This window comes from Chlamydotis macqueenii, chromosome 12, assembly GCF_036417535.1.
Source record: "Chlamydotis macqueenii isolate bChlMac1 chromosome 12, bChlMac1.mat, whole genome shotgun sequence".
Classification (NCBI taxonomy): Eukaryota; Metazoa; Chordata; class Aves; order Otidiformes; family Otididae; genus Chlamydotis; species Chlamydotis macqueenii.
The window spans coordinates 9,362,830-9,375,284 of record NC_141567.1 but is presented as its reverse complement, the minus strand read 5'-3'; the positions used below and the strand labels follow the sequence as shown (position 1 = coordinate 9,375,284).

General features: G+C 38.9%; 1 protein-coding gene across 2 annotated transcripts in view; it reads right to left on the bottom strand.

The window, feature by feature from the left end:
- Positions 1 to 154: 154 nt before the first annotated feature.
- ABHD17C (abhydrolase domain containing 17C, depalmitoylase) overlaps positions 155 to 12,455 on the bottom strand; it is a 30,142-nt gene continuing 17,841 nt past the window's right edge. Inside the window, exons 2-4 of one of the 2 annotated variants that reach the window (XM_086757638.1) lie at positions 6,120 to 6,299; positions 2,199 to 2,259; positions 155 to 377 (exon numbers count right to left, since the gene is read on the bottom strand). In XM_086757638.1, coding sequence (XP_086613764.1) covers positions 285 to 377; positions 2,199 to 2,259; positions 6,120 to 6,299 — 334 coding nt within the window. In that variant the 3' untranslated portion in view covers positions 155 to 284. Of the gene's footprint in view, positions 378 to 749; positions 2,260 to 6,119; positions 6,300 to 12,455 lie in introns of those variants that run through there. The other variant, XM_010121079.2, reaches the window with a different exon arrangement.

Here is a 12,455-nt window from a genome sequence, read left to right as displayed (position 1 = left end):
GAAACGTTATCCTCAATACCTACAACACAGACATCAGCTTTGTTTCTGCAGAGCCACAGTCTCAGGAAGAACACATGTAGAAGTGGCAGAAAATCCATTGCAGATTTATGAAGGTGCAAAACAGAAACAAAACCAAAAATAAAGAGAGACACACGTGTATCTGAACATTTATTTAACATACAGGAGGGAAGTGGCAAGCTTGAGGTGATGATTAGGCAAAACCTGCCAATTTTGTCTGGAGCAGTCACCAAGAGAACAGCTGGGGGCCCTGCTGCTTGGGACATTTAAAACTCACGACTGGACAAGACAGATGCACAGATCCATATTCTAAGGATCCAGATGACGTGGAGCAGGATGGGCGTCCTCATTTCCCCCCACTGTAAGTGAAAATACCAGTTTTTCTCCTTTTACAGTAATAGAGCCAAGTGAATAATCAAAGACAATAGACACACTTGCGGTGCTGACAATTAACTGGAGGCCTGATATAAGGACTCATGACAACTATGTTCAAACATTTCTTCTAGGCAATGAATCATGATTTTTCGTTACTTAAAACCAGCTGAACACCATTTAAAAGTAATCTCTTCTACATTTGATTTACATACCAAGCTTCATGGAAATGTGGCTTTGTACTTGAGGAGACTTTTCCTTGAAAGGAAGGAATTAAATAATGAAATTCAAGTCACTCTCAAGTAATTTCCCTGTGTAAGAAAATTATGGACCAAATAAGATTCAAAAATTCAGCAAGCTCTAATCCATGCATCCTTTATTCCATTACAATCACTGTGTTGCATTCTAGCAACAGGACACAAACTGCAATCAATCGCAATCAATTTATACAACAATCTGAGGCTTACAGTACATTTAAGGCCTTTAAATTTGGAAAAATTAGACCTATGCTAGTAGTGTAACAATTTTTAAGTGTTTTGCATTTCTGATGCATAATCTGTGCGATTCCAGTGTCAAAGAATCAAATTACTTCTAAACTAAAAAGATCAGCTCAATGAAAATTTAGTTACATAAATTCATCAAAACATAAATGTGTAAATTTTTTTTTTGTCCTGGAAACTTTATAAAACTTTAATAGCAAAATAATATAGGGATAAAAACATATTTTAACAAAATGTATTCAATCATATACAAACCAGAATTTTGCAGTTTATTGTAACTAGACTTAAATTAAAACTACCAATTAAGAATCTATGCACAATGTAAATTCAAATATGTACAGTACTTTTAAAAAGTCTACAGGAATGCTTTACAGAAGGAAATGTCTGTTATGGCTATTATTCAGACCATCTGAATATTAAAATGAGTTTTCTAGTAGTAAATTTACACATTTATTTTTAAACAAAAGCGGTTTTGTCCCTAGTTTTTTTACGAATATTCCAGTTATGTTTATATAGGTAATGGAGAGGTTGTTACAGAGTTTAGCCCCATATAGTAGTTTGTTTATTTTCAGGAAAAAGTATATTTAAATAATTTACTTGGGAAGATCAGTAAGTTAACAAAAGAACACTAGGAGGGAGGAGGGGGAACTTCATCACAATAACTTTCCAGTTACAATACCACAGCTAGAAACTTTACAGAGAAAGCACTCCCTTAGATTGAACCCATGACTGATTGTTCAGAACAAGCTGTAGCTCATAACAGTTGTGTTCTCCACGCTGAGAACACTGGAAAAAGAAGTCTTTGTAGGACAGAATTATAAACGATCTGAAGTGAGACACAGAAAACTGATCTTCAATTAATACAGCACTAGGTAAAAAGCGTCCCCATAAGCAGCTAGTATTCCCACTTCCTTCAGGGCAACAAAGCTAAAAATTGTTGGAATTACAGTAGTTGACCATATTTCTGTGCATTAGTAGAATAATTTCCAGATATAAAAGACAAATTTCATCAGATGTTTGATTAGAACACCCTAAAGACAGGGTATTTCTTCATAGTATAAAGCTATTACAGCTATCCAGTTAAAGCATGTGCAAAACCAGGTAATTTCTTCCGTTCACAGTAACTGAGGTAAAATCAGGTAGGCTTCTTCAGGAGTTGGGAAGTTCATGAGATATGAACTGTTTTAGTCTCTCTAAGTACTGTGCATAAAGCTCTATGTCATTATGCCCAGCCCCCTCCACCCAGAGGGGCTCTACCGCTCGTGGACATCGCTCGTACATGGCCAGGCCGTGGGAGAAATCAATTACCTCATCTTCGGTACCATGGATTACCAGCACAGGAGAGGTTACTTTAGATATCTTGTCAATGCTGAGGGATGGAAAAGAAAAACATAGCTCAGTTTGGGGCTTTAACTTTCATACCATTAAAGAAAGCAAGCTTAACTATCAACACATGATCCAGTTACCGGTGTATGTTTTTAAACGGCTGCAAAATGTTGGAATTGTGCTCAACTGATAAGGAACAAGGCTCACTCCCAAAACACACATGTAAACAGGAGCCTGCACTGCCATCACCATCACCCCACCAGTTCTAATGACAAGAAGCTCAAATGGGCAGCAGGCAAATAATCTTTGGCACAAACCCCCCCAAAACATATCTGTCACAAAAACCACTGAGAGGCAAAAAAGATTCCACGGGACATGCTGCCAGTGTGGACTCTTCACATTACGCATTATCACCTTCCAATTTAACGGATTAGAATCTAATTAACTACGTTCTAGTTACAAGACTCATTAAAAAAAAAAAAAAAAGCCTCAGCTCATGAGGTTTGAATCAGTCTTTAAACCCCCAAATTAAAGCAGATTCAGCTAAAGAAAAACAATCTGTTCTTTGTACTGATTGTCTATGTTCAAATGGCAAAAAAGAAAACTGTGGGAGAAGAGCATTATACAAGGATATTCAACTGCAAACCAGAAGAAACACACAGGAATTTATGTCATGCAGCTAAAAACTTCTCTGAAGTGGCCCTAAAGTAAATTTTTTCCTTCTGTTCCAGCTACATATAGCAGACCAATATAGCTAGTGACCACCTTTCACAGGAAAATGGGTTCGGAGGAAAGGGAAGAGTGACGACAGGCACCTTCACACCTACAAGTTCAGCCCAGAAAACCCCCATTATGAAGTGTACTGGTAGCACTTGTACTTCAAAGCGGTGAACAGCAGCTTTCTGTGACTGCCTTCACACAGGCACCAACTTTTGTTTCCCAACAACCATTTCACGTTGGTGGTCACCAGTAACTCAAATGAGTACATAGGCAGAGTAGTGATGAACCCTCAGCTTCCTACCAGCTCCACTTACACCAACAAATGGAGGAACTGGCTCAGGACACTATGCAGAGTATGGGATGGAGCAGGTGGAAGAATGAGTATCAGTAATACTCAATTTGAGAGAAGGACAGGTCTATTTCTTTACACTATCTAATAAAAGTTGTTTGGATTTTCCTGCTCCTGAAGAACAAGAAAGCATGCAATTTTGGTAAGACTAGAGATTTTACAAAGTCATCAAGACTGCTTAAAATGATTTAAAAATACAGACATCAACATACACAGACTTAAAAACAGGTCTGAAGAAGCTTTATGAAAATATAAAGTTAATTAAAAATCAAGATGTAGACTGAAGCACTAAACCTCACACATATAAAACTCAGCATTTAGTATTCTAGAGAACGGTCATTGGTATTCCAGTAAACAGCTGAGCGTAAACACATTTCTGTCTCTGTCTCAATATTTCTCAAAAAAACCCAGGCTTCATGTAATTTAAAGAGAAACAGCATTATTTAAAATTAAAATGCAGCCTATTTCACTTTTCCTGTCTGGAAACTGAGTTGTGTGCAACTATGCTGAATAGAGAAAAATATCCCAAGAAAATAAGAAAGACATAAGAATAATGCAGATTTTTTTCCCCATAGTTTTCATCCCCAAATTGAGACTGTAGCCAAATGTAAATATTTTATAATCAACAATTTATATAAACGGAAGTCTTAAGCCCATGAAGAGTCTGTACCTGAGTACACATCAGATACATAAAGCTACAGAAATGTTTATATATAATTTTAGTGGCTAGATACTAAGTTCTCATTTTGTAGGAAACCAGGAAACCCCTTTCACTTCAGTATTCAGATAATGAAACTATTTTCTCCACATATATTCACAGACTATTAAGCTAGATAATATTTGTATTTTGCAGAAAACTGGAAAGCGTCCCATTGCCAGCTCAGAGACTCATAAGGCAGTATTGAAACCGCACATTACATTTACTCAGGATTCTCAGCCATACCGCTCTGCAGCTAGAAAAATCCACAGAGACCAAATTCTCATGGAGTCCCAACATAAAATGCACATAATAGCAATTCACTGTAGGTGCACACAGAACTATTTGTTTCCCCGCTGTGAAGACAGACAGTTGAGCTGCACACATTCATAAAAGTACACTGCTGTTTATTTTCACTGCTTACAGGGTAAGTGAAGTCAGTCTGACAGCAATGAACAACTCAGTGGGATAAGAACAAAATACTCAAGTGCTATATAGTACATCTGTTGTCACTGTTCCCCCCTCCCACATTTTTTTTTTTTTACACTGTTATTTGATTTGGCTGATACCAGCTAATCACTGTTACTTTTGTAATCAGAGCTATTTTTAAGGCTTTGTTTTCTTCCCTCTAGCAGAAGCTTTGTAAATATTGGATTTCAGGTTTAAGGATGATGAATGAGTTGGAGTGTAAGCGTTTCAAATTCTGACAGCACCTTCAACAATTTAATTACTTAATTAATAACTTATTTGAAGGAATTCTTAACACGGGGACTGGACACAGACACTGTGAGAGCCACCATTACTTGGTCACTTGGTCACTATTACTTCTAGCTGGTTTGGCATACCGAGTTTATGTATAGAATTAGAAGGTGTGGGAGGCTAATCTGTTGTAACTAAAATAAAACAAACATAACAAATGCTATGAATATCCCCCAGTACATTTTTTGCAAACATGACCTTCTGAAGCAGAGCCAAGCTTTGCACAAGACTACAGTGAGTCTACGTTGTCTTCTCCCTTCCATGGACTACTTAGCTTTGTGTCTGTGCCTCCCCTCACTCCCCTTGGGTCTGCATACACCGCTATGAAGAGCCTGGCCTCTCCTCTCATATTCTCCCATAATTTAAACTGGGTGAAATCAGAAGTTTTAAAAGATTCCTAGAACATCTGCTATTTCCAGGATCTTTACTATTCCCAAATATTTGGATACTCTAATTAAGGTCTGTTGCAATTGCTTTTCAAGTAAAACACTAGGCTATAAGGTCACTTTTATCCTGAAACCAGTTGTATATAGCCTTCTGTATGTAAAATAATCTAGAGCTTCTTAAAACAAGCTCAAAATCTTTCAAAAGAGGCACAGTAACTTACTTTATTTTAGTCGTAGACATTAGGATCTTACATGATCTCCATCAGGGAGAAACAAATACAAGTCTCGGCATCTTTAGTGATTTTATATGGACAGTATAGCAAAGATGCAGAAGTGTTTCTACTTACAAGGACCAAAGGCAATGAAACACTAAATGCATTCCCTCAAGAATATACATGAAATGCAGAACCAAGCTGAAGAGTGAACCACACCAGCCTAACACTCTAGCCTCTGACCCTCTCTTGTTTTCTCCCTTTAAAAGCAGCAATTATCTATACCTTTTGCTCTGCTAATCTGGTAAAACTATAGCAGTATTTTAACAAGCAGGTTGAAAACAGCACATCCATTTCATGATATCATGTCACCTTCTAAATCAAAGCTGACAGAGGTGTTAAGAGTGTACAATTACTAATTTGTTCATCATTAGCCTGAAGGACTTAATAGCGTATTATCAGTTGTTAAGCTACTACTCCAAACTTGACAGCATGAAAATTCTGATATTAACAACCCATAACACAAAAAACAGCATAAGAAGATTAGTTGTAAACACTAAAACTTCATTTGTTTGTTGAGCTGACCATCACGTCAGTTTGAAACTGACATCAGCCTGTTTCTTACATGATGAATCTCTGCTTGCGTTTAGAAGGACTGTATACCTGAAGTTTAAAAAGCAGGTGAAAATTCAATAAAGTTCCCAGGGAAGCTACTCCCTTTTAAACACCTACCGAGCATGTTGAGTATAGAACAACCCTCTTTGCATCGCTTATACGTACCTTGGAAAAGCATCAAAGCAATAGGTTTTCCTAGTGTCAGGAAAAGCTACCCGTAATCCAGACATCAAGGGAGAATGAAGGATTACTGCTGCACACTCGTACCGAGATGCGAGGTCCACTGTAGGGACAGTACCAATACTCTGACCATATAGAATAATGTTCTCAGGACTAACACCATACCTGTAGAGAAAAGAAATATCCTTTTTTAAAAAAAAAAAGAACAAACCACAATTCACATCACAAAAGTAAATTCAAACAAAACAAAAACAAAAGAAAGAGGGGATAAAATCCAAAGCAACCCTCCCACTCATTATAGCTCTTTAAAATCTATTCCTAGGAAACATGAATTTACAAGTCTAAACTTTAAAACAATCCAGTAAATAATCAAGATATACAAGCTCAAGAGAGCTCTCCTCAAAGAAAGAACGTCAGTTTGTTCATTAATCTTCACCATCTTCCTCAACACCTCTTATCTTTCACTCGACAGCACAGCAAATTATAAATCAGCCTTCCCTCCTATCCACACTCACTCTCAGGAATTTCAATTAGATATTCTGGAGGCTAACAACTCTTCCACCATTAAACAAGACAGTTACTTCTCTGCCCACCTTCATTTCCACAAAGCTGGGAAAAAAAGGACCAAACTGCCTTGTTAGTGTAGCTAAAGACAAAGATAAAAATTTAAGAGGATTGTTCTGTTAATTTTTAAAATTTCTCGTCAGTGTAAACTATTCCTTGTTTTTCTTTTCCAGTTTAAAATACATTAAGCTTCTTTTGTAAGCATAAAGATATATCATTCCATAAAATTCAGGGCTCACAGGGAGTCCTGGATGGCTCCTCAATATTTCCATCCAGTCTATAAAACTGTCCTAGCTTGTGTTCTGTTTCACAGCTGCAAAAAAGTTGAGGATGGTATTAATTCAGTTTTTACCTAAAATACCCAAAATAGAAAAGAATTTGGAAGAGGCACAAGAGGAGGCGACAGTGGCTAGGAAGAAGTGAAGAGTACAATAGTACGTGGTCACCGCAACTTGTTAGGAAAGCTGCAAATCAAAGCTGTTACTCAGTTAATTATAAAATATTTACCCAGAAGATTTCTATCTATAACTCCACTTCCCATTGCAAGCTGTATAAAGAATAATCAAGTGCAGAAGGGACCGCATTTCTAGTAGACAATAATTTGTGCAGAACACAACTTTTTGCCAGTCTACACTGTCTACAGTCCTGCTGTCACTGCTATGACATTGAAAATAAAAACCTACAATTTAGGCTATACCAAATGAACACCTGGAAGGTTTCAACTTCCTTGCCAAGCTGACAGCAAGGCGTTTGGCAGGCCTGGCTAGTACTTGACTTTCAAGCAAGTAAATGATTGGGTATGTGCAAAAGAGAGAAAAACTACAATAGAAGAATAATCAATTAATAATTAAAATTACAATAGAAGAATAATCCAGTACCAGTCATCCAACTACAGGCTGTCAAGATTGCCTGGTTTTACAATGAAGTAAAACTAGCCTCTGTGAAACTGGAATTTTCTTAATATTTCTATACAGCTGAGCATAAGGGTGCTTTTGGCATCTACTGTAATATGAATAGCAACTGTATAAAAATATCTCCCTGGAGTAAAATTGTATCCTCTTGGTAACCAAGCAGCAGCTCACGTTGGTGGTCTATCACCACAGCCATGGCCTGATGTTTTTAAAGAGACGTTGTGAAGCTCTTTTAGGAGAATTTTTTATCCCTTACTGTTAGAAATAGACCAGCACACAGTAGAGCCTAGTTGATTTTGCTTGAGTCTCCTTTCTAAAACGTTTACTATCTGAGCACAATATGGAAACAGATGTTTGAATCAGAATTACAGGGTAACAGGACAGTACAGGCTGGCAAGAGAATTCCTTAAACACACACAATTGCCTTAGTATGGCAATTTTCCTCAACATTTATTTGCTTAGGATTCCCATCTCTTGATGTTACTTTTTTTTTTCTGAAAACAGCTCATACTGTAAGTGGAGCAACCTCCTGCTGTGGCAATAGATACTCAAGAAAAAAAAAAAAATCTCAATTTCATAATATGCCAGTTAAAGTCAGATACAGTCTATAGCATAATTTTAAAAACCCCCAAAACCAGAGGTCTCAAGTAGCCCTTCATAACTAAATAAGTACCACAACTATTCAGTATCTAACTCCGCAGAAAGGCAACGTGATGATTTTGAAAAAGTGTCTTACGACACCGAGTCAGTGCACTTGTAGCCTGTCATTAAATCAAATGTATTTTCTAATTTGTATTCCTGCTGACAGGCAACTAAAAGAATCTCTTGGACTGTTTTAGTTAGGGACAGTCCAACTGTCCAACACAGAAGAGTTACTGTAACAGATTTATCTTTTTAAGCCCTTTACCATTAGGCCATCAATCAGTAGGTGAGACATCAAGTTCACCACAAACATCAGCAGAAACAGTTACATGTAAAATTTATTTATTGCAAGGTCAAAGGACATATGACAACTCATAAGCAAGGGCCATGAATAATTGACATGCACGAGGTTCCTGGAGCTGAAGGCCAGGGCTTGGCTCCACGATACTCCGTGTCTTCACAAACGCTGCCCAGCTGGTGATGCAGCAAGCACCATTCAACCGAGGCACAGAAGGACCTGGGGATTTTATCGTTAAAATACAGTATCCTTTACGCAAAGGCTGGGTGCCTTCCCCACTCTCTGCAAACTCCCTTGTGGTATTAGATTATTGTGCAATAGGAATAGTGATAGAGAAAGTGAAACAGAAGAAGAGAGGAAGCGCAGACATGGATAAGAAGGCAGCAATGAAAGGGAAACTAAGTGACACAGAAAAGAAGGAAAGAATGTGACAGAAGAAGGCAGAAGACATTCTGAGAAAAGAGGAATCCTGTTACAATCCGCTCTCCTATTAAGGAAGAAAGTCCTTCCACCAGCTAAACAGCAGCTCCTAAAAATATCTTCCATGAAACACATGAGCTTTGGTCTCTGTGGAAACAGAGCTCCATCCAAGGGAGCGGGAGACCCAATTCACGTTTACGGGTACGCTCCTGCACCTCTCCTGTGGAGCCCAAACAATTCAAAACAAGCAGAGCAACACTGCAATGTGGAAACCCCACTTCAGCAAAAGCAGCAAAAGCAAAGTAGGAAGCAATTCAAGTAGTTACTGTGGACATATGTAAACTACTGATTTGACAAGGGGTGGGGGGGGGGGGGAAGGAAAAATTGGAAAAAAGGTAGGCATGCTTTTTCCCCAAGGGAAGTCAATTGCTGAGAAGTGCAAAGCTACCGCTGTTTAAAACGATGCAAGCATTTCTACTCACCCCTGCCCACAAACACTTACCAGGTGGCAAAATTCTCCACCCTAGTCACCTCTCAGTAACTCACGAGCAGGTTATCTGGATTACAGGTCACAGTTCCAATGTGTGCAGAAAAAACCCAGCTACCTGCACAAGCAGTACTGCTACCTGCACCTACAACTTCCCAATGCAAGCCAGGTCTGGCTAAGGCACCACCACGCTCCATCGTTAATAGTAACACTGTTTGTTTCTTCCTTCTGTCACTGCCTCAGTTTATACAAATTAGGTTTACCAGCAATTCTGGTCTCGTTACGCTAGCATGAGCTACGTGCGCAGAAGCTGGCTATTAGGAACCCTAGGAACCCGCATCCCTGGCTTTTCCAGCTGCTCCTGCACAGAGTAGTAAGAGATGTCGGTCACATCAACAGGTCCGTGCGACACAGGAAACTGCAATGCTGCTGACAGCGAGTACAGCAAAGGAGGACGGGGATGTACAAACTATGTATTATGGTAAAGCATCTGTAACTACGAGCATGAGACACCGATTCCCTGCCCCGCCCTCCCGGGTTCAGCTCTGAGTGATACAGATGGCAAGTTTACCATTGCTATTTTTACTCTCTCCTAACTCAGCTGAAAGCACTACTGGAATGCCGCTTCAGGGACTACAGACGTGTCATACAGCTGAAGCCCTGCAATGTTCACGGCCAAAGTTACAGCGCCTGTGCCAATCCTCAAAGGTGCTACATACATATTCATTAATGAGGCCAGTTCTTTTTTCAGGCTTACTGAATCACTGAAGTTAACCGCACCTTATATTTTCAGTTTTAAAGTTTTACGGTATTTGCTGTCCCAATATCCCTTACCTAAACTGGGAAGCATATAGAACAGCATGGATATGGCAACAGCAATTAATCAGTTTTCAAAAACAGTCACAGTAACTATCTAGGCAGAGTATTTTGACTACACAAACCCACTTCGTAACGCTGTCGAGACCTGCTGTTTAACTGCTGCTAAACTGAGGCAGCAACTGGTGGTCAAGCTCTTCCTTACAACACGGTACATGAAGAGAAATAGCCAGGAAAAACAAGGTAGCTAGTTTGGCTGTTCTCGCAAGGAGACTGAGTTTGAAACTGTGCATTCCTCTCTCAAGAGAAACACTACAATTAATTTTAAAGACACGCAAAAAAATCCAGCATACATCTGCAGCGACACAAACCATGCCACATTTGGAGGAAAAACATACATGTGCTCAGTTATAAGATCTTCATAGGCTCTTCTTCAAGTCTGTTTCTTCCTGTTTATACAAACTCATTTGCCACAACATAATATTCATTCCCTTTTCAAAATGTATTATATCTCTAAACTTTATAACCCAGAGAAATTTAGATTGCTTGTTAAGAAACACAAGATAGGTTTTTCTGTAGCATCATTATACGCTTCCATAAGATATGCGTCTTCATTTTCAGAAATAAGTGGTTATTTAATCTGCTATTAATCTAAAATTCTAATTTTGGGAGTAGAAAGGACAAACAAAAATCTTCAGTCAAGTAAAAACCCTACATGCAGATTGCATACCTTAAACAAGAGTTTACCTTGTAGGACCTTTATGTTAAAAAAAAAAACTCAACAAGAGAAGTTTGGTCAAGGAATGGTACTGCAAGTAATTTACAGTACCAGAACAAAACACTGAATTTCACATTGTACTTCAGCAAGTACCACTCCAGCACGTCAGCCAAAATACCACAGAAATCACAGCAGATTTTTAGCCTGAATGCCAACACTAAATTGAGAGCAAGGCATTAGATTAAGGACTTTTGGTGTTAACCATAACAACAACTGTCAAATGAGAAAATTCAGAATTATTTCGAATTTCACAGAAAACCCTGGCACACAGCAAGAGTCCCTGTGCCAGTTTCTCACTCCAGTTTCCTTGGATTCACACAAACATAGGTTTAAAATTCTTCAGTGTTTCACCGAGCACAACAGACACTGATTCTTTAAATTATGCGATGTCTTCTTCCTCCTCTACCTCCTTCCTGTCCAAGTCTACAGGTACCATGTAATTCAAGTTCAGGCACAACAGACTTCAAATTTTCATTGTAGTAAGAGCCAAAAATGGTTTGCATAGTACTCTGGCCTATGAAGCTGCAAAAAAAAAAAGACTTTTTTTTTCTGGCATATATCCCAGCACACTGTCACAGGAGCAGACAAGTAATTCCACAAATGTGTTCACACTCAAAATAATTTAATTGCCTGCCAGAGAAATTTAGTCAAGAACTCTGCCACAGTTTTATATCACTATTATTCTACTGCCACACCAGATAGTCATTCGGTTATGCTACGGAGAAACCCCAGTGCTAATCAATATAGCCTAGCTAATACTGGAGTTACAGAATAAACCTGCGACTCTTGAAGATGTCATCTTAAATGCCCAGAAAGGTGGTGGAGGCCCCATCTCTGGAAACGTTCAAGGCCAGGCTGGATGAGGCTCTGAGCAACCTGATCTGGTTGGAGATGTCCCTGCTCCTTGCAGGGGGGTTGGACTGGATGACCTTTGAAGGTCCCTTCCAACCCAAACCATTCTATGATTCTATGATTCTATTTTGAGTTCATTATTTGCAAACACCACAATACTACAGGCTTGCTGGACTATATGACTGTAGCACTAATCCAGTGACGTACCAGCTCTTGTCACAGAAATAAATAGATCACGTGGAAGTAACTTCGAGGTACTTCTCAGGACGACTTGCACGAGAGTACCTTAATTACACGAAAGCATGAATCACTACAACTGCGTCTTGATTACTCTCTTGTGAATCAGTGATCTGTTATCAAACATTGAGAACTGTGCTCGAAGTTCAACCAAGTCCTAACAAGGATATTAAATATCACCAGTGAGCTCAAGCAACTATGAGAAAAGCAGGTGATCTACCTGGTGATCTCAGCACAGAGCGAAACCAAGCACTCTCGAACAGTAAATCCTTTCCCCTCCTTTTTTCCCAGCTTGACCACTACAAGCTATTTCCTT